Genomic DNA, 21211 nt, shown 5'->3' on the forward strand with positions numbered 1-21211 from the left:
CCCGGTAACTCAGCACAGGGATGATGGAAACCCCTCATAATGGGCACAGCAGGTGTACAGACCCAGGAACTCAGCACAGGGATGGTGGGAACCCCTCATAATGGGTACAGCAGGTGTGCTGCACAAAGCACACTCACACCGGGAGGTGAGTCTTCAGGGACGGGGTCAGGAAAGGCGACTACCACAGCTTTGGACTGGGGAGAGACACTAAAGTGAATACTACGAATTAAGATGACATTATGCAGGAACATGGCCACAGCAATTCAAAACTAAAAATATTAAGTATCACCTATAAATTCCTTTTTAAAGACTGGGAATAAAAGGTAACTGTTGCAAGCCATCCCTCCTCCTCCTGAGTGGACAGTTGCAATCCCTGTGACTGTTACAAATTAACATCCTTGCATCTATTAAAGCCCAATTAAACTTTCAGTTTAAATCAGCTAAACACATTCCGGGATACATGAAAAGAAAACATTTAGAAAGCAGCCGCAGACTGATTAAAAAAAGCCTGTCCCCTGCCAAAATGGTTGCTCTCTGTGTGGAAGCAGTGGCCTCTCTGCAGAGGCCTGACACAAATGTCATGACCTTAATCACCTGCTGGTGGCACTGTGGTTCCCTAAGCGGTGTGTTGTAGCTTCAGTGTCCACAGCAGCCAGCAGTTCCCACCTAGTGCTGGCTGCTGGGAGACACCCGTTAGTGGACACTGGAACTACAACCCTCTGCCATTATTAGCAGGTGATCCAGGTCCTGACACACGTCCTAAGTCAGACCTATAGCCATGCATTGGAGAGCTCTGACTCAGTTGGGGGTGTTGTCAGACCTCTGCAGAGAGATCACTGCTTCCACACAGAAAGCAAGGGTCCTTCTCAGCAGCACGTTGGCAGGGGAGACAGGCTTTTCTACTCTGTCTATGGCTCCTTTCTAAAAAAAAGAAAAAAGAAGGAGAACTGTAAGACACCTTTCATTTTAATGTAGCCAATATGTATTTAGAAAATAATAGTAATAAAAAAAAAAAGTTTGATAGGGCTTTAACCACATACAGTAATCAGAACAGGGCTTCAAATTTCAAGTCCTGAGCCACTAGCCAGGCCTTAAGAGTTACTCGCCACCAGTTGATGCACCCAACCCCTCCCCTGCCCCACCAAACCCCGCCCCTGCCCCACCCCTATGCCCGTCCCTGCCCCACCCCTATGCCCGCCCCTAAACACGCCCTTGTAAATCATCTCATGAAATGAGTGTGTTAAATGTTTTATGCAGAATTAAGTTCCAAAAATAAATATTAACATAAAGCATATCAGTACCCATCAGTGCAGCCTCACTGTGCCCCCAAATGCAGCCTCGCTGTGCCCCATCAATGTCGCTTTGCTGTGCCCCATCAATGTCGCTTTGCCGTGCCCCATCAATGTCGCTTTGCCGTGCCCCATCAATGTCGCTTTGCCGTGCCCCATCAATGTCGCCTTTGCTGTGCTCCATCAATTCAGCCTCACTGTGTCTCTTAAATGTAGCTTTGCTGTGCCCCATCAATGTAGCTTTGCTGTGCCCCATCAATGTAGCTTTGCTGTGCCCCATCAATGTAGCTTTGCTGTGCCCCATCAATGTAGCTTTGCTGTGCCCCATCAATGTAGCTTTGCTGTGCCCCATCAATGTAGCTGTGCTGTACCCCATCAATGCAGCCTCACTGTGTCTCTTAAATGTAGCCTTACTGTGCCCCATCAATGTCGCTTTGCAGTGCCCCATCAATGTCGCTTTGCCGTGCCCCATCAATGTCGCTTTGCCGTGCCCCATCAATGTCGCTTTGCCGTGCCCCATCAATGTCGCTTTGCCGTGCCCCATCAATGTCGCTTTGCCGTGCCCCATCAATGTCGTTTTGCCGTGCCCCATCAATGTCGCTTTGCCGTGCCCCCATCAATGTCGCTTTGCCGTGCCCCCATCAATGTCGCTTTGCCGTGCCCCATCAATGTCGCTTTGCCGTGCCGCCATCAATGTCGCTTTGCTGTGCCCCATCAATGTCGCTTTGCTGTGCCCCCATCAATGTCGCTTTGCTGTGCCCCCATCAATGTCGCTTTGCTGTGCCCCCATCAATGTCGCTTTGCTGTGCCCCCATCAATGTCGCTTTGCTGTGCCCCCATCAATGTTGCTTTGCCCCCATCAATGTCGCTTTGCTGTGCCTCATCAATGCAGTCTCGCTGTGCAGCTTTACAGTGCCCCCACTTTACTCCCACTGATGCTAGGACAATTTCTACTCCTGCTGGCCACAATCCAGCCCTTCTAAAGTCTGAAGGGCAATAAACCGGCCCTTTATTTAAAATGTTTGGAGACCCCTGGCCTAGTTGATGGATCTCATATACACACACACACACACAGCGGGCATCTCCCGCTGTGTGTCATGGAGCTGGGTCTGTGTTTGGTGGCGCGGTGTTACAAGGTTCCGCCCCCCCTAGACCGGCTTGTTTCATAGGCGGAACACTGAATCAATCTACTATCACACGAGTCTAGGGGGGGGCAGGACCTTGTTACACCGCGCCAAACACAGACCCAGCTCCGTGACACACATCGGGAGATGCCCGCTATGTGCGATACAAGAAGAGGAGAGAGAGGGAGGGGAGCGCTGCAGCCTCTGCTCAAAGCGGCGCAAGGGCAGTCCAGCCCTGCTGCTCTGTGTCCTCCGGCTGATCGCTTTAGCCAGGAAATGGTCAGCCTGGTCTGTCCCTGCACCTCACTCGCCCTGCACTAAATTCCACTCGCAAAATGCGAGCGGAATTTTTGAGGGCTGAATCAGAATATAATATTTTTTCCTTGATTTGCTTTTATGAACATGGTACAAGCAGGAGCCCTTCATTACTAAGTTGCCATTTCTTATCATATGATACATCAGGTACAACCCTCCGGTCACCTTTATATGAAGTGTGGTAGGGGTGCCTCCCTCTTCTCTCTGGTTGGTTGAAGAGTGCTTCTCTCTCACTCTGGAAGATGTCCTGCAGTTTCCTCTCCTTGGTGAGCAGCTGTAAACGTTTCACCCTCTCCCCCGATTGGAAGATGAAATCCGGCCGGTGAGCCTTCAGTAACTCCTAACACAAGAAATACACAGTGACTGCCAAGTTGGCTTTTCAGGATGGAAAAAAGCTTTGCACGGTTGGATATGTAAATCAAGACCTCAAACATGTACACTGGACCACAGTCAGTGGTGTAGCGTTAGGGGGTGCAGGGGGTGCCATGGCCCCAGGCACGACATTTAGTAGGGCCAAATTTGGAGCCAGTGGCCCAGATTCAGAAAGCAATTTATCATAGGTTACGCAGCGCAATTGCTGACTTGCTCCGGTGTAACGAGTGCTCCCGATTCAGGAACCTTGTTACACCGGCTGCAGCCTAAAATCTGCGCGGCATAAGGCTCTTATGCCTCGCAGATTTTAGGCTGCAATCTTGCGGGGGCCGCTCCCATTGTGATCAGCATGTAGTATTCAAATTGCATACTACCACTGATTCACAAGCTTGCGCGGGCCCCGCGCAAGCCAGGTACGGAGTTTCCGTACGGCTACTTTAGCGCAAGGCTGCCCCTTCTAATAGTAGGGGCAACCAATGCTAAAGTATAGCCGCCGCTCCCGCGCTGTGAAATTTGAATTTCACGGCGTTTGCGTAAGTGATTTGTGAATGGCGCTGGACGCCATTCACGTTCACTTTGAAGCAAATGACGTCCTTGCGACGTCATTTGCCGCAATGCACGTCGGGAAAGATTCCCGACGGAGCATGCGCAGTACGCTTGGCGCGGGAGCGCGCCTAATTTAAATGATTCCCGCCCCTGGCGGGATCATTTACATTGCGCGCGCTTACGCCGGGCAAATTTGCCGGCGCGCCATCGCAGTTCACGGAGCTACTGCTCCGTGAATCGAGGGCAGCGCAAAATATTTGCGTGGGCGCAGGGCAAAATCGTTGCCCTGTGCCCGCGCAAATAAAGCGCAATCTATGCTGAATCTGGGCCAGTGTGTGTCAGTACTGACTGCCTCCTCCTAAATTTAATTCTCTGTGTCCCCGGCGCTCCAGCCGCCACGTTCAGTGTCTGGCGCCCTGTGTCACCTCAAGCCGATGGCCAGGTCTTGGAGGCCACCAATGGAAGTGATAATGGACACAGTCCTCACCTGTAGAGTGGCCCTGACAAACGGCTGGACCATTTTATTATCTTTGCCAGGCTCTGATCCGACATTCAGGCTCTCCCCTCTTCTGATGGCTGGGCCCTGTTGGTTTCTCTCCCGCAGCGGTTCTCTCCACGGTTTGGCGTTTGGCGGGGACTCGTACCAGGCGGGGCCGGGACCGCTTAGCTTATTCTCCTTCGGAGAGTCACACTTCGTACCATCAGCTGGGACAAACCAGCTCAGCCCTGTCAACGATAAGCACAACCATCAGAGTCTATAGACAAAAAAACGTAATAAAAATAATATACAATAATTGCTACAAAAACGGTTTTATGGTATTAAAACCGACATTTCTACTGTACTTTGCCAAGACTTTCAAAAAACTCAGTTGTGACTTTCGTTGCAATATGGCATCCTGGAGGCATTCTTGTTTTACCCCTGGTGTACACAGCTCTCCCGAAAATCGAATTTCTTGATCATACATCACGGGACACAGAGACTTAGATAATTACTTAGTGGGTTAGATAGTCACCATCAGGTGATTGGACACTGGCAACCCTAATTACAAGGCGAGTTCCTCCCCTATATAACCCCTCCCATATGAAGAGCGCCTCAGTTTTTTCACCAGTGTCTAAGGTGGTTGGTCACGTTGAACATGTGCCAAGAAGAAAGCTCTGTTTGATGGTCTCTGCGGAGGCCTAGGAGCTCTACAACCGGATCCATACCTTGGGCCAATACTAAACACCTAAGATGGATGGTACCCGGGCCTTGTGGAAAGAAGAAACTAGGCTTTGCCTGCAACATCTCTCTTCAAAGGTCTGGGCTCTGGGATCCAGTCTTTGGTGTACTAATTTAAGTGGCACGAAACTGAGGCATGCTGGGAGGAGAAGGGGTTGTACAGAGGCTGGCTTATGATTTTTCTGTTTGCTAGTGTCCTGTAGGTTAGGGTGACCAGCAGGGCCGATCCGCCCTATAGGCTCACTATGCAAGCCGCTTAGGGCCCCGCAAAGCTGCGGAGGGCCCCCCAGATTACTAAAGGCCCGGCCTGGTGAGAAGTCGTTTTCGGCCCCTCACCCCGCTTCTCAACTCGCTGGCTGCATGGGAGAAGAGGTAAGAAGTCAGCACCCCTCGCTTTTCTCACTTTAATGTAAGATGTCATTTTCGACAGCAGAACACCCCCTCCACAACTTTAATCTCTAATGTCACATGTCACTGTCGGCAGCGCCCCCCCACTTCTCAACTTTAATGTGACATGTCATTTTGCTTAGGGCCCCAGGGAGGTCAGGATCGGCACTGGTGACCAGACATCCCCGGTTTCCGGGGACAGTCCCCTGAGTGAGGACACTGTCCCCGGATCAAGTCTGTCCCGGGTTTTGTCCCCAGATTGGATTTGAACAGGGGCTGGGGCCATTTCAAAGACAGTCAGTGCAGAATTAAAAAAACATAAATCTGAATTACACCCCCCTACTCCTACCAGCTTAGGGGGGGGGGGTGTATTTTTTTCCATTATCTGTGCCACTTTCTGATGATCATGTGCTGGTCGGAGCGGAGGGAATATTTCTTCAGTTTCGGGCGCATGCCCATTCAGCTCCGCTCGCAAGTTCTTCCGCCTTGGCTCAAGTCTCGGCAAGCCACCTGCCTGTTTATCTCCTTGCCTTCCCTGGCAGAGTGATCTTCCTCCACTCCCCACCCAGTAGTAACCGGGGGCCCAGAGAGTGAGACTCGACAGGCTGTGAGGAGGGCGGCGGCGGGCAGAGAGTCGCCGATTGCCACCATTACTAGAAAAAAAAAAAGGGTCCCCGGATTTAATTTTTAAAATCTGGTCACCTTACTGTAGGTGGCAGTATAAGCAGACTCTTTCTGAACACCTGTGTCCCTCAGAGGATACAAAATGCTAGATTTTATTTTATTTTAATAGGTGCGTTGCATTGTTGTTCTAGTGTGGTGTGAAGGGAGCGCAAAATAGACAACTGTTTTTAGAATGTCCTTGTTCTGAGCCTGCACAAAACACAAGCTGCACCTGATGCGTATAAAACCTAAGCCAGTCAACTAAAAAAAATAAAAATAAATGACAGCTTTTGTTTTAACTGCTTGCCGACCAGCCGCCGCAGTTTTACGGCGGCAGGTCGGCTCTGCTGGGAGAGAGCCCGTAGCCCAGCAGCCAATACGGGCGCGCACGCCCCCCACTCGTCCCTGACTCCCGTGCGCGTGCCCGGCGGGCGCGATCGCCCGCCGGGCACCCGCGATTGCTCATTACAGAGCGAGGCCCGGGAGCTGTGTGGGTAAACACACAGCTCCCGGTCCTGTCAGGGGAGAAATGCTGATCTTTTGTTCATACAATGTATGAACAGCGATCAGTCATTTCCCCTAGTGAGTCCCCCCCCCTACAGTTAGAACACACCCAGGGAACATACTTAACCCCTTTCTCGCCCCCTAGTGTTAACCCCTTCCCTGCCAGTGGCATTTTTATAGTAATCAATGCATTTTTATAGCACTGATCGCTATAAAAATGCCAATGGTCCCAAAAATGTGTCAAAAGTGTCCGAAGTGTCCGCCATAATGTCACAGTACCAAAAAAAAAAACGCTGATCGCCGCCATTACTAGTAAAAAACAAATATTAATAAAAATGCCATAAAACTACCCCCTATTTTGTAGAAGCTATAACTTTTGCGCAAACCAAACGCTTATTGCAATTTTTTTTACGAAAAATAGGTATAAGAATACGTATCGGCCTAAACTGAGGAAAAAAAATTTTTTTTTTTATATATTTTTGGGGGATATTTATTATAGCAAAAAGTAAAAAATATATATTTTTTTCAAAATTGTCACTCTATTTTTGTTTATAGCGCAAAAACTAAAAACCGCAGAGGTGATCAAATACCACCAAAAGAAAGCTCTATTTGTGGGAAAAAAGGGATGCCAATTTTGTTTAGGAGCCACGTCGCACGACCGCGCAATTGTCAGTTAAAGCGACACAGTGCCGAATCGCAAAAAGTGCTCTGGTCTTTTACCAGCAACATGGTCCGGGGCTGAAGTGGTTAAATAAACCCTTAGAGCCGGTTCACACAGGGGCGGCACGACTTCGGGGGCGACTCGGCCAGGCGACATGAAGACAACTTCCAAGGCGACTTGCAAAATGACTTCTGTATAGAAGTCAATGCAGGCCGCCCCCGAAGTAGTACAAGAACCTTTTTCTAAGTCAGAGCGACTTGCGTCGGGACTATTAGAACGGTTCTATTCACTAGAATGGGACGCGACTTGTCAGGCGGCTGCGTCGCCTGACGAGTCGCCCCAGTGTGAACCGGGTCTTAAAGAATGTGCCACCTTCATGTTATTACTGAATTCTGGAGTTCATAAAACTTGGACAGACCAGCTTAGATGTGACTGAATGTCACCGTTAACGTTTCCATGTGCTTCCAACAGGCGCCACACTTGGAAGCATTCATAAAATCAGCACCTGTGATTGGCCACTCAATGGATCTTTCCTTAATACAGGCCCAATAAATAAAAATGACAACCCCTCTGATCTCACTCACCCGGTGGAATATACTGCTTGGTCTTTGGTCTTCTGACACCGCTGCCGCTGTGTGCAGGCATTTCCCGCTCCGCCGAAGGCTTCAGCATCTCTCCTCCCGGGGACGGGAATGTTGTTCCAACATCTCGGGTGTGTCTCTTGGTGGCACTGGTCACAATTTCCAGATCCCCTATGAGAATATGAGAAAGGGAGCGTGGAGCCAGTTAATTAATCTACATGGTGGAATGAAAAGTAAAAGAGAGACAGTGGGGGAGATTCAGAAAGAAGATATGACGGCGTATCTCCTGATACGCCGTCGAATCTCTGAGATCCGACGGTCGGATCTATGCGACTGATTCATAAGAACCAGTTACGCATAGATCTCCCTTAGATCCGACAGGTGTAAGTGACTTACACCGTCGGATCTTAGGCTGCAATCTCCCGCCGGCCGCTAGGTGGCACTTCGGGTTTTTACGCAACGAATATGCAAATTCCGATTTCCGCCGATTCAGAAACGAACGCCCGCCCGTCGCTTTTTTTTTACGTTGTTTGCGTTCGGCTTTTTCCGGCTTATACTTACCCCTGCTATATGCGGCGTATCCAATGTTAAGTATGACCGTCGTTCCCGCGTTCCCCGTGTCACATTTGGCACCTTTCAGGGGGGAGGAAGGAGCAGATACCTGTGTAATCTAGGTATTTTCTCCCACTTCCGGGCATAGATCACCTAAGTGAGCTACGCCACATCCGGCGCTCACTCCGATCCCCCCCTGCTGTCTTCTGAGTGACACACAAGTCCCAGAAGACAGCAGGGACCAGTGGGATCGCACAGCACAACTCGTGCATGTGCAGTAGGGAACCAGGAAGTGAAGTCGCTGCGGCTTTACTTCCCGATTCCCTTATCGAAGATGGCACCCGAGAGCGAGATTGGCTTTGGGTGCCAACATCGCGGGCACCCTGGACAGGTAAGTGTCCGATTTATTAAAAGACAGCGGCTGCTGTATTTGTAGCTGCTGGCTTTCAATATTTTTTTTTTTTTTGCGGAACTTTTTTAAGTGTATTTTTTTATTTTGTATTCACTTGCAATGTGCCTCTGAGCTTGCTGGCAAACATGGCTTCTTCAGGAAGAGTCAATACCCTAGCACAATCCTCTCTCTCTCCTTGTCATAGCCCCCTCTTTTTCTGGGAGTGTCTAATCACTGCTTGTGCTGGCCCAGCTCCTCCCTTCACTTCCCTATATAGCATTTTATATAGCTGCTGGGAAAGAAGCAAATGAAAGATTTAGTATCACTTAACTGACATGCTCAGCGGCAGTCTCAGTCTTTTGGAGCTCCGTGACCGCGGGACCCGATCGCCGCTGGAGTCCCGCGATCGGTCCCCGGAGCTGAAGAACGAGGAGAGCCGTGTGTAAACACACCTTCCCCATTCTTCACTGTGGCGCCGTCATCGATCGTGTGTTCCCTGATATAGGGAAACACAATCAATGAAGTCAGACCTACAGTCACACCCCCTACAGTTAGAAACACATATGAGGTCACACTTAACCCCTTCAGCGCCCCCTTGTGGTTAACTCCCAAACTTCAATTGTCATTTTCACAGTAAACAATGCATTTTTTGCTATGAAAATGACAATGGTCCCAAAAATGTGTCAAAATTGTCCGATGTGTCCGCCATAATGTCGCAGTCACGAAAAAAATCGCTGATCGCCGCCATTACTAGTAAAACATTTTTATAAAGATGCAATAAAACTATCCCCTATTTTGTAAACGCTATACAATTTGCGCAAACCAATCGATAAACGCGTATTGCGATTTTTTTTACCAAAAATATGTAGAAGAATACGTATCAGCCTAAACTGAGGAAACAAATATTTTTTTTATATATTTTTGGGGGATATTTATTATAGCTGAAAATATTGCATTTTTTTTTCAAAAATTGTCGCTCTATTTTTGTGTATAGCGCAAAAAATAATAACCGCAGAGGTGATCAAATACCACCAAAAGAAAGATCTATTTGTGGGAAAAAAAAGGACGTTAATTTTGTTTGGGAGCCACGTCGCACGACCGCGAAATTGTCTGTTAAAGCGACGCAGTGCCGAAACGCAAAACCTGGCCTAGCTGCCTAAAGGTCCGGGTCTTAAGTGGTTAATAAAAATACCACGTTTGGCCTGAGGTGGGGGGGGGGGGGGGGGTGCCCTAGCCAATCGCAGCCGATCGGCGCCATTCGATAATGCTCGGAGAGACACGGAAATACTCAGTTCCTGTGCCTTTCCGAGGTGTCCTCAGGCCTTTCCGGACGTTTCCGAGGCTTTCCGGTGCCCCCTCATCTCTGGCCGCATGTGGTATTGCATGCCATTGAAGTCAATGCGGAATTTTTTTTTTCTTTCCATTGACTTCGATGGGAAAACTCGCTTTGATATGCGAGTGCTTTGGATTACAAGCATTCTCCTGGAAAGGATTATGCTCGTAATCCGAGGTTCCTCTGTACATATAAAATTTAGGAAAGATTTGTAAAAGGCGTGGCGTCTCTTTATAATTCCGATGTAGGAGAGGTTCACTTTCAGTGGCTCCTCAAAGGACAAGGATCATTGGTTGGCTCCCAGGAAACCTGTACTTGACCTGAGATATGCTCTCCCTGCTCTCTCATCTCCATAGCAGAGACTTGATGCTGGTCTCCTATGAGCTCCATGCTGGACATACAAACCTCCATCCACAGGTACATACTGTGTTTCAGGTTTGGCTCCATTTCTAATCTGTCGTGGTGGAGGTGACCTACCTGTCTGGATGCCTTTGTTCAGCACTTTGCAGCCCTTTTTGCTCCTCATCACCGGTTCCCACAAGCTGCCCGAAGAGACGGAGTCTGTATCTGCCATCTGTGAGACAAAAAACACAAGGGATATCCATGACTGAATAAAGGAGATCCCCACAGGACACACCCATGAGGAGCTGAGTCTCCAATACTTATTAATGCAAAGTGGTAAAGGCAAAATAATCAAAGAGCTCGCTGGCTCAGGTTAGACATGAAACAAGGCAACTGCCCCCATAATCCCCCCCCCCCAATGGTCCCCTGGAGAGTCTCTCAAAGCCTAAACCAACAGAAGGAGCACCAGACCAAATGGATAGGGAGGTCAAATAGATTTACGGGGTTCACACATAAAACAGCCGTGTCTTGGGGGCCAAACCACTGCATTAGGGGCTCCAAAAAAGTATAAATTAATAACTGTGTACATATTGACACAATATTTCCTTGCCAACCCTCATAACCTGGACAGGAAAAGCGTTGGGGTTGAAACTTAGTGGAACTGATCTGTATTTTCCTCCTGCAGCAGCCGAAAGTAGGCTTCTCTCCTCCTCTCCCTCTGGTCGACATTCAGCTGCCACAGTAGGAATATACAGGGGATAGGAACCGATATATGCCCTTCCACCCCCCCCCGTCCCTATTAGTCTTCTTCCTGTTGCCCGGGTCCCCTTGTGTGCTCCCTGGCTCCCCCTTCCTCCAATTGTTTCAGAATGGAGTGTGGGGAAGAGGCCGGTAAATATGCAAAATGCATATGTGTTGGAGCTTTGGGGTGCACACCCTAATGCAATAGGCTGCGCACACCTATGACTATGGGGTTGATTTACTAAAACTGGAGAGTGCAAAATCTGGTGCAGGTCTGCATGGTAGCCAATAAACTTCCAGGTTTTATTGTCAAAGCTTATTGAACAAGCTGAAGTTAGAAGCCGATTGGCTCCCATGCACAGCCAAACCAGATTCTGAAGATTCCAGCTTTAGTAAATCTCCACCTATATGTATATAGACAATGTATGGAGATTTACATATACATGAGAGTATATATATGTATATATATATATATATATATATAGATATATAAAAAAATAACTAGGGTTGTCCCGATACCACTTTTTTAAGACCGAGTACAAGTACCGATACGTTATATCAAGTACTCGCCGATACCAATTACCGATATATATTTTTTTATGTCATGTGACAGTGGCACATGTGTCAGTATTTTTTAATAATTTTTTTTTTTTACAATGTTTTCTTTTCTTTTTTTTAGGGGGATGGGGGGGAGTGGATGGCGTCAGTGTTTTTTTTTTTTTTTTATTTACATTTTTTTTACAATTTTTTTTTTTTTTATCATTTATTGCAATTTTTTTTTTTGCCCTGTTGGGGGGCTTTGGTGAGATATCAGGGGTCTTAACAGACCTCTGACATCTCCCCTTTGAGACAGAGAAAGGGACCAAGGACACAGATTCCCCAGTCCCTTTCTCAGCTGCACTGAAAATGAATGGACAGGAGACAGAGGCTTCTCTCCATTCATAAGCTGAAGCATTGTAAACACGGGTTACGATGTTTCAGTTACATGACTGGACAGAGTCAGTGATCACAGACTCTGTTCATTCGGAAAAGGTAGGAGCCGGATTTAGCGGCTCCTACCGCCGCTCTCCATCCTGACAGAGGGGGCGAAGGAGGACATGGAGGGTGACACAGAGCACGGAGGGAGGACACGGAGCATGGAGGGGGAGAGCAGGATACAGGGAAAGTCAGGTATCGGGTAAAGTATCGGAGCATTTTCCCAGAGTACAAGTACTCGGGGAAATGCTTGGTATCGGTCCCGATACCGATACTAGTATCGGTATCGGGACAACCCTATATATAACATGCATACATACATAAAGCACACTATATTACCAAAAGTATTGGGACACCTGCCTTTACACACATATGAACTTTAATTACATCCCAGTCTTAGTCCGTAGGGTTCAATATTAAATTTGCCCACCCTTTGCAGCTATAACAGCTTCAATTCTTCTGGGAAGGCCGTCCACAAGGTTTCGGATGCAATGGGGGAACTGTGATCTAAAGAAAGGAGACTGACGCAAAGGGGGACTGTTATCTAAAGAGGGGAGAGACTGACGCAAAGGGGGGACTGTGATCTAAAGAAAGGAGACCGACGCAAAGGGGGGGGGGGGACTGTGATCTGAAGAGGGGAGAGACTGACGCAAAAGGGGGGACTGTGATCTAAAGAGGGGAGAGACTGACGCAAAGGGGGGACTGTAATCTAAAGAAAGGAGACTGACGCAAAGGGGGGACTGTGATTTGAAGAGGAGAAACTGATGCAAAGGGGGGACTGTGATCTAAAGGGGGGAGACTGATGCAAAGTAAGGGACTGTGATACAAAAGTTGGGGGCCCTATAGGCTGTGATGCAGAGGAGGCTGTGAGGGGGAAGCAATGTAAAGAGGGGCCTGTATTGTATAGGTGGCTGTGATGTAAATGGAGGGACTGTGACGTGAAGGAGGGACGAGTATTAGCACAAATAGGAGATCCAGACCCCTACTAGAAAAAATATTTACTGACTGGACCTCTATGATTTTTAATTCAATACCCCTATTCTAGAGGAGCCCTTGTTGAGAATGACTGATCTAAACCCCTAAAAAGCAACATAGGTAAGAGAACCTGTCCTCTGTCCCATGGCACCCGAGTTCCAAGGGTTAAAGCCCATATAAACCAACAATGAACTTCTCTTATTTGCTCCCTTTTGGCCTGATACCATAACCAGCATTTTGTTCTGGTTTTTATGAAAAAAGTATTTTACTTCCTGTCCTGGAGACACAACAGGAAGTTGGAGGAATTTTCTCGCAAGAGAAGAGGAATCCCCCTCTTGGACAGGTGCCCCCCATTGGAACATTTATCCTCGCCATCTTTTTTTGGTGATTCTGCAGACCACTTAGGTGAACTGGGCAGGGCTGAATCTTTGAGATTTACCGTATATACTCGAGTATAAGCTGAGTTTTTCAGCACATTTTTTGTGTGCTGAAAATGCCCCCCTCGGCTTATACTCGGGTCACATTTTTGCGCCTGATCTCCTGGAATTTGGGGACCTGGTACCCCAAACTTGGCACACATGTAGCCCCTGTTCTCCTCTACAAGTGTGTAAAGTTGCTGTCTGGGGGACCTACGGCCGAGGAGCACCGATTTTTCAAAGTCGGGCACCCCTTCTATATACTCCCATACGTAAGTCTAGTCACGGACACAGTGAGGCATGGGCACAGTGAGGCACGGGCACAGTGAGGCACGGGCACAGTGAGGCATGCAGATGGACACCCTAGGCTTATACTCGAGCCAATACGTTTTCCCAGGTTTTTGTGGTAAAATTAGGTGCCTCGGCTTATATTCGGGTCAGCTTATACGGTAAGTACATCTCTGTCAAGCTCACTACAAAAAGTTATCCGCCAACTGGCTTTCTGGCAGAACCAAAAAGGGAGCAAACAAGAAAAGTTAGTTTATAGATAAAGTGTAATGAGGGAACAAAATATGTAGGAAACCAAGTTGCACCTACCTTATTGAGGCTTTTATGAAGATCTTTTATCTCCATCGTGGAGTGTCCCCGACTTGCAGACAACCGGCTGGCTTTTTTCGAGGTCCCTTCTGAGCGTTTCTTCTGGAGGTCGATAGTGTTGTATAGCCGTGAGAGCTTTGAAGAAGGTCGAACCCTCTCTGGTCCGAAAGCATTGATGAGTCTGACAGTGTCTATAGTGGATATGGTACTATTGGTGGTAAACGTTGATGCACTATCTGTTTGAGTGGCAGCTTCTGACCCACCGGCGCTCTCTTCTGTGGCACTACTCCTTACCTCAGAGGAGAAATCAGAATACGAGTCACCACGAAGAACCCTCTCAGAAGAAGCGCTCTCCGATAACCGGCTTACGGAGCCATCTTGGTTTTCTGAAGTCCCATTAACTGGCCGAGCATCAACTCCAAATTTTCGAAGATAGAATTTCTCCCTCTCTTCTTTTCTGGTCTCTCGACTTTTCTCATGGTCTTTCTTGTTGACCTTTAGGACTTGTTCTCCATCCTTGTCATCTTTTGTAGCCGAGTATGGCTTTGGATTCTGTAGAAGTCTAGCGAGACGGTCCAGCCGCTCAACCAGGGAGACCTCCAGATTGTTATTCGATTCTGACAAATGGCTTCTCCGCCGGTCGGTATATCGTGCCCAGAGGTCATCTAGGCTGTGGTTGGAGATGGCGCTTTGACTTAGCGTGGACTCTGTCTTTTGGAAACTCTTGGTGGGATTGGTGGGTTGATCACTAGAGAAGCTACGATCTTCATACCGCACGTGTTTTTCTCTCACACCAACTTTGAAGTCCCAACTGCCATTGGGTGAATGAAGTGGAGTGCCACGTGTCTGTTCCTGCTGGTCTCGTCTTCTAGGATAATCAGTGATGTCATGATGGCCAGTTTTCTTTAGTGATCCCATACTTGACTGTTGTGCTGGAGCAAAATCAACCTCCGGTTTCAATGGAAAAAACTCCTCGTCCTCCCGTGCTGAACGCGGGTCTTTTCTCTCTCTCTGAAAGTCTTTTGATACTGGCTCAGGACGGGAGACTTTGTGCTGGAGACTGCAGTATGATGCTTTATTGTCATCGTGAAATGGTCCTAAATGTGTATAAAAAGAACAAAAACATTTCTGCAACTGTTGGACAATTTCATTATTGAACTTCAAACATTTAAGAGTTGGTCACCTGGAATCCAATATGCCCATATTGATAGTTGAGTTGGGTTGAGAGGTATCTTGATATAGCGCGGTCTTACCCCGAAGGGTCCCGACTCGCTAACACACACACACACATACATACTAGGGCCAATTTATAGACAGGATCTGATTAACCTACCAGCATGACTTTGGAGTGTGGGAAAAAACTGGAGTATCCGGAGGAAGCCCACGCAGGAACAGGGAGAACATGCAAACTCCAGGCAGATGGTGTCGTGGTTGGGATTTGAACCAGCGACCCTTTTGCTGCTAGGTGAAAGTGCTAACCACTACACCACTATGCTGAAGGATTGCCGTTCTAAGCCCCAGTCTAAGCCCCAGTCCTCTAAAGCAGTGGTCATCAACCCTGCCCTACAGGGCCCACTAACAGGCCAGGTTTGCAAGATAACCGAAATACATGACAGGTGATATCATTTGCTGCTCAGTGATTGCAGTATTCTAGACTGAAGGTGTTATACCTGAAGGGTTTCACATGTACTGGCACTTTAAGGCTGGCTCCACCCAGCAGTGATGACAAGGGTCAAGGGGCATAGTAGCCATCTTAGAGAGACCACATGTAGAAAGCAGAGATATGTATTGTCCTGAGATGCATGTTGCAGTGTACAGCCTGTACTGAATAAACATCCATTGTTCCAGACCAGAGTCTTGTGTCCCTCACAACACAGAGGATATAACAGCATCTCCCCATGGTAATACATAAAACCTGGCCTGTTAGTGGGCCCTGTAGGGCAGGGTTGATGACCACTGCTCTAAAGCACACGCCCTTTTAGGAACTTACAGGTGCTGGCTCTGCAACGAACTAGGAAGGAAGAAAAAAGTCCTGGACGGCCGCACACCGTTGAAGGCATCTTTATTGATATCTTGTGTAGCAGATGAAATCCAATACAATCACTTCATGTTACAGAAAACAGGAAAAGCACTGACGCGTTTCACACCGTATGAAGGTGCTTAATCACAGCTATGATCAAGCACCTTCATACGGTGTGAAACGCGTCAGTAGCTGTTCCTGTTTTTATGCAACATGAAGTGACTGTATTGGATTTCATCTGCTATACAAGATATCAATAATGATGCCTTCAACGGTGTGCGGCCGTCAAGGATTTTTTCTTCCTTCCTAATGCCCATATTGCCCGAAATGTGCCTATTGAGGCCATGGTCTAATTTTAACAGGGGCCTGGCCCACAGATAGTGCCGGCTAAGGCTCATTTTGGGGAACTAGTATTGTCTATTAGGACCTTTCTTCTGATATATCAGTATCAGAGGTATCTGTAGAAAGTCTGTTCTATGCATACACAATATGGATAACGCTATGTCAATGTCCCAAAGATGTTTTGTTACATCTTTTGTTGCATCTCCATCCTGCTAATCTCCTGCAGCCGGGGAAATGAACAAGTCAGGGAAAGTGCTGGGAGGATTAGGGAGTGGAAATGTCATATTTACCGGCCCCTTCCTTTCCTGAATGAACACAGTGTGAGCAATCAGTATCGATGGCTCCTGTGTCCATTCATCACTGAAGCATAGTAAACTGTTTACCCTGCTTCAGTTTGTAAATGAACAGGAAGCCTTTAGAGCACTTCCTATTCATTCACTGTCAAGTGCAGTTGAGGCTGCAGAGAAAGGGACTGATGAATCCACTGTATGTCCCTTTCTCCGTCTCAAATGTGGGACAACAGGGGGTCTGTTTAGAACCCTGATATTTTACCAACTGTCAGTTAGACCCCTTTCACACTGGGGCGTTTTTCGGGCGTTTTTTAGGCGCTTTGGCGTTTAAAAAAAGCCTGTAAAGCGCCTGAAAGAAGCCTCATCTGCAATCCCAATGTGAAAGCCCAAGTGCTTTCAGAGGCCTTTCACACTGCCAGCGCCCGAAAAACGCTGGTAAAGCGCTGCTAAGACCCCTTTCACACTGAGGCGCTTTTCAGGCGCTTTGGCATTAAAAAAAGCTTCCTCAATGGGAAGGGGGCTTTAGGAGCGGTGTATTAACCGCTCCTAAAGCGCTGCAAAGAAGCTGCATGCAGGACTTTTTTTGACGCCCTGCCAGCTCAGCGCCTCAGTGTGAAAGCACTCAGGCTTTCACATTGGGATTGCAGATACAGCTTCTTTCAGGCGCTTTTTTTAACGCTAAGACCACTTTCACACTGGGGTGTTTTTCAGGCGCTTTAGTGTGAAAGCACTCGAGCTTTTTACATTGGGATTGCAGATGCAGCTTCTTTCAGGCGTTTTACAGGCGCTTTTTTTAACGCTAAAGCGCTTGAAAAATGCCCCAGTGTGAAAGGGCCCTTAAAGTAACGCAGTTCCGTATCGTAAAAAAATGGCCTTGTCAATAAGGGGGTAAAACATTCCGGGGCTGAAGTGGTTAACATATTTTTGATACATAGTAGAAGCTTTGATATATACAGTCCCTCCCACCTGTGACCGGCGTCTTCCTCTTCTCTGTTGCACGCTCCTCCCATGCGGTCTTCGGACTTTGATCCTTGCTGTAGATGCCATCACTGTGGTGGGGGATGGAGGTGTCAGAGATCTTCTCTGCGGCGGAGCCCAAAACTTCGGCTGGGAACTTTGGTGAAACGGCATCATTGGAGCCTGCGGGAGGAAGAGGAGGAGGAAGAGGAGGAAGAGGAGGAGGAATAGGAGGAGGGAAGATCATCATCCTTTTACACATCAGCAGAATTGTTTAATTATCATTAAATTAAGCTACAAATTTCATCTGTTTTTACCGCTATTTACTACAGCTTTACCACGCCTATTTTTTACACTTGTTGTTTACAAGTTAAAATATTTTTTGCTAGAAAAGTAATTAGAACCCCCAAAAATTATATATATTTTAAGAAACCCTAGAGAATAAAATGGCGGTCATTGCAATACTTTATGTCACACCGTATTTGCGCAGCGGTCTTACAAACGCAATATTTTTGGGGAAAATAGTACAACGACAGGTGGAGAGAGACTGCGGCTGTATGCATGCAATCTCACATGCTGGACGCAGATTGTACTGCTCATAAATCTCTATATGAATGTGACCGCTTGGAAGTTCGGTTACACGTGTGCAGTCACAATGTCTGTCAGCCTGTCATTGATTTGCTCAAGCTGCTTCTCACAGCTCAAAAACAAATTCCATTGACTCCTGGGCCCAGAAATAAACCCTTTGTGGCCGTGTGAATGAGAGGTCTAAAACAGGCCGAACATTGTAACACTGTGTTGCAAGAAAATTTACGGCTGTATCATTTTATCACAACGTACACCATTGCAGTAATTGGGTATTAGCACAATGCATGCGCGAAAGCCAAACTCCAAATTTCGTTTTGCGTACCTTTACTTTTCATCATTTTGCAAAAAAAAAGGAAAACATTTTTACAATTTTACATTTACAAATATATATATATATATATATATATATATATATATATATATATATATATATATATATATAATTTTTTTTTATTAATTCAATACAGTTTTATCTTCTAGATTTTTGTAGGAATTTAGCAGGATTTTTTTTTTAAGTTTTGCTGTGTTTGTGGCTGATAATAACGATTATATAGGCAGATTCACAAAGAGTTACGTCGGCGTATCAGTAGATACGCCGTTGTAACTCTGAATCTGCGCCGTCATAAATTTAAGTGTATTCTGGAAACCAGATACGCTTAAATTAGGCTAAGATACGAGCGGCGCAAGTCTCCTACGCCGTCGTATCTTAGGGTGCATATTTACGCTGGCCGCTAGGTGGCGCTTCCGTAGTTTTTCTGCGTCGAATCTGCAAATGAGCAAGATACGCCAATTCACGAATGTACTTACGCCCGTCGCAATTAGTTACGCCGTTTACGTAAGACATACACCGGCGTAAAGATAAAGCTGGTCTCTAGGTGGCGCATCCCATGCAAAGTATGGACGTCGGGAACAAGCGTATCTTTTTACGTCGTTTGCGTAAGTCGTACGCGAATAGGGCTGTGCGTAAGTTACGTTCACGTCGTAAGCAGTGTTCGACGTATCTTAGGCATTCTATCCGACGCATGCGCACTGGGATACGTCCACGGACGGCGCATGCGCCGTTCGTTCAAAGTGTCAATCACGTCGGGTCACGATTCATTATCATAAAACACACCCACCTCTTAACAATTTGAATTAGGCGCGCTTACGCCGGCCGATTTACGCTACGCCACCGTAACTTAGGACGCAAGTGCTTTGTGAATACAGCACTTGCCTCTCTAACTTACGGCGACGTAGCGTATATGAGATACGCTACGCCTGCCTAACGTTAGGCACAGGTACGTGAATCTAGCCAATAGTGTTTTTTTTTTTGGAAAATATTGTTTTGATGAATCTTTGCAGGACCTAAAAAAAAATCAGTAGCTCCTTTTTTATTATAGAGGTCGTCTGCTCAGAATATGTATGGTTTGGGGGGTCTTTTACAAACTCCGAAAGCTGTAAGTGAAAAAATAATAGCCTCCAGATTTTTAGAGCGATTTACTTATTTACATTTTGCGTACCTTCGATTTTCTCAGTTTCGGAAAAAGGTGCAATTTAAAATTTACGTCATTTTGTATTTACATTAAACAGAATGCGATTAAAAAAAGAAAAAAAAAATTAGAAACATTTGTTTTTTATTACCTCAATACAGTTTTAGCTTATAGATTTAGTAGGAATTTGCCAGGAATTATTTTTATTGGATTTTAGTGCATTTTTTGGCAAAAAGATTTACACAATTATAGTGGGACCTAAAGAATCAGTAGCACCTTCTTTTTTTTCTACTTGTCCTATGCTTTCTGTAAATTTATGGTTGGGTGGGCGGTCTTTTACAAACTCTGAAAGCTGCAAGTAAAACAATGGAAAATTGGCAAAAATTGTTTGGCCACATGAGTTTAAAAGTAGAACGCAGGGTCTGGAAGAAAAAGATAAATAACTAGGCAAAAAAATAAAATAAAAATAAAAGTTCTACCTGGGTGGGAGCTCTCAATAGTGCTGACGGGAGACATCCTAGAACCGCCATTCATAGCTGGTGTATAGAACAATTCTGGGCTTCCAGGTGGTCTGTATGGCAGCAACAAAGGCTGATCTACAGAGAGAAGAAGACAACATAATATACATAAAACAAATACATTGAAGAGCACAATACACCAAATCTGGCTCCCATCCAGCAATGGACAAGTGACTTAAAGTGCATTAACGGGAGGCAGATAACATGTCCAAAGGATCCCACATGGAGTGACAGGTCTGGATATCTGACAGCACCATTACTGCTGCCCATATAAAGTGTGACAAGGTAGTCTCACATCTGTTTACAATAGCTTCTGCCTGGAGAAGGTCTGTATTTTAATTAACATTGATGACACCATTGCTACCACCCTTCATTCACCACTTAAAGTGGAAGTAAACCCATAGATTTAAGAGTTAAAGCAGAGTTCCACCCAGGAAAACAACATTTGGCCAAAAGTCCTAAAAAAATGAAATAAAAAAAAAGTGAAAAATTTTTTTTTTATACTCACCCGAAATACCTGTTGCTATGTGGAAGTCCGTAATCTGCCTCTTCAGCACTGCGGTGTGCTTTCTTCTTCTCTTAGTGAATGGGGCGCGCTGCTTTCTGGGAACTGTGTGTGTTCTCAGAGAGCAGCCGCCCATTCACAAGCCGGCACGAGACTCACACAGGCGCAGTAGGAAATGGGCAGTGAAGCTGTAAGGCTTCACTGCCTGTTTCCTCTAGTGTGAATGGCGGCGCGGGACCTGCATCAGTCGTGGGATCGGCATCGGGGGGCCATCAACGCCGGCAAGTAGGACAAGGTAAGTGTCCTTATTAAAAGTCAGCAGCTACACTGTTAGTAGCTGCTGACTTTTAAAAAAAAAAAAAATTGCGGGTGGAATCCCGCTTTAAAAAAAAAAAAACGATACATTTGCGGCACATGCCAGGAATGCAACTGTCCCATTGGATGTGCTCTCAACCAAACTGTCAAACCATCCAATGACTGGTGTCATAACTGATCACATGTGCAGCATCATAGCAGTTGAAGATTAAACAGAAGCCAAG

At 46.6% G+C, this 21211-nt stretch overlaps 1 protein-coding gene across 1 annotated transcript in view; it reads right to left on the reverse strand.

The window, feature by feature from the left end:
* The window catches only part of ALMS1 (ALMS1 centrosome and basal body associated protein), a 62410-nt gene that overhangs the window by 10479 nt on the left and 30720 nt on the right, over window positions 1-21211 (reverse strand). Inside the window, exons 8-14 of the mRNA XM_040358552.1 lie at window positions 20129-20245; window positions 17602-17775; window positions 13984-15086; window positions 10415-10511; window positions 7665-7832; window positions 4134-4372; window positions 2894-3068 (exon numbers count right to left, since the gene is read on the reverse strand). Of these exons, the coding sequence (XP_040214486.1) occupies window positions 2894-3068; window positions 4134-4372; window positions 7665-7832; window positions 10415-10511; window positions 13984-15086; window positions 17602-17775; window positions 20129-20245 (2073 nt within the window). The remainder of the gene's footprint in view (window positions 1-2893; window positions 3069-4133; window positions 4373-7664; window positions 7833-10414; window positions 10512-13983; window positions 15087-17601; window positions 17776-20128; window positions 20246-21211) is intronic.

The sequence above is a fragment of the Rana temporaria genome, chromosome 1, assembly GCF_905171775.1.
Source record: "Rana temporaria chromosome 1, aRanTem1.1, whole genome shotgun sequence".
Taxonomy (NCBI): Eukaryota; Metazoa; Chordata; class Amphibia; order Anura; family Ranidae; genus Rana; species Rana temporaria.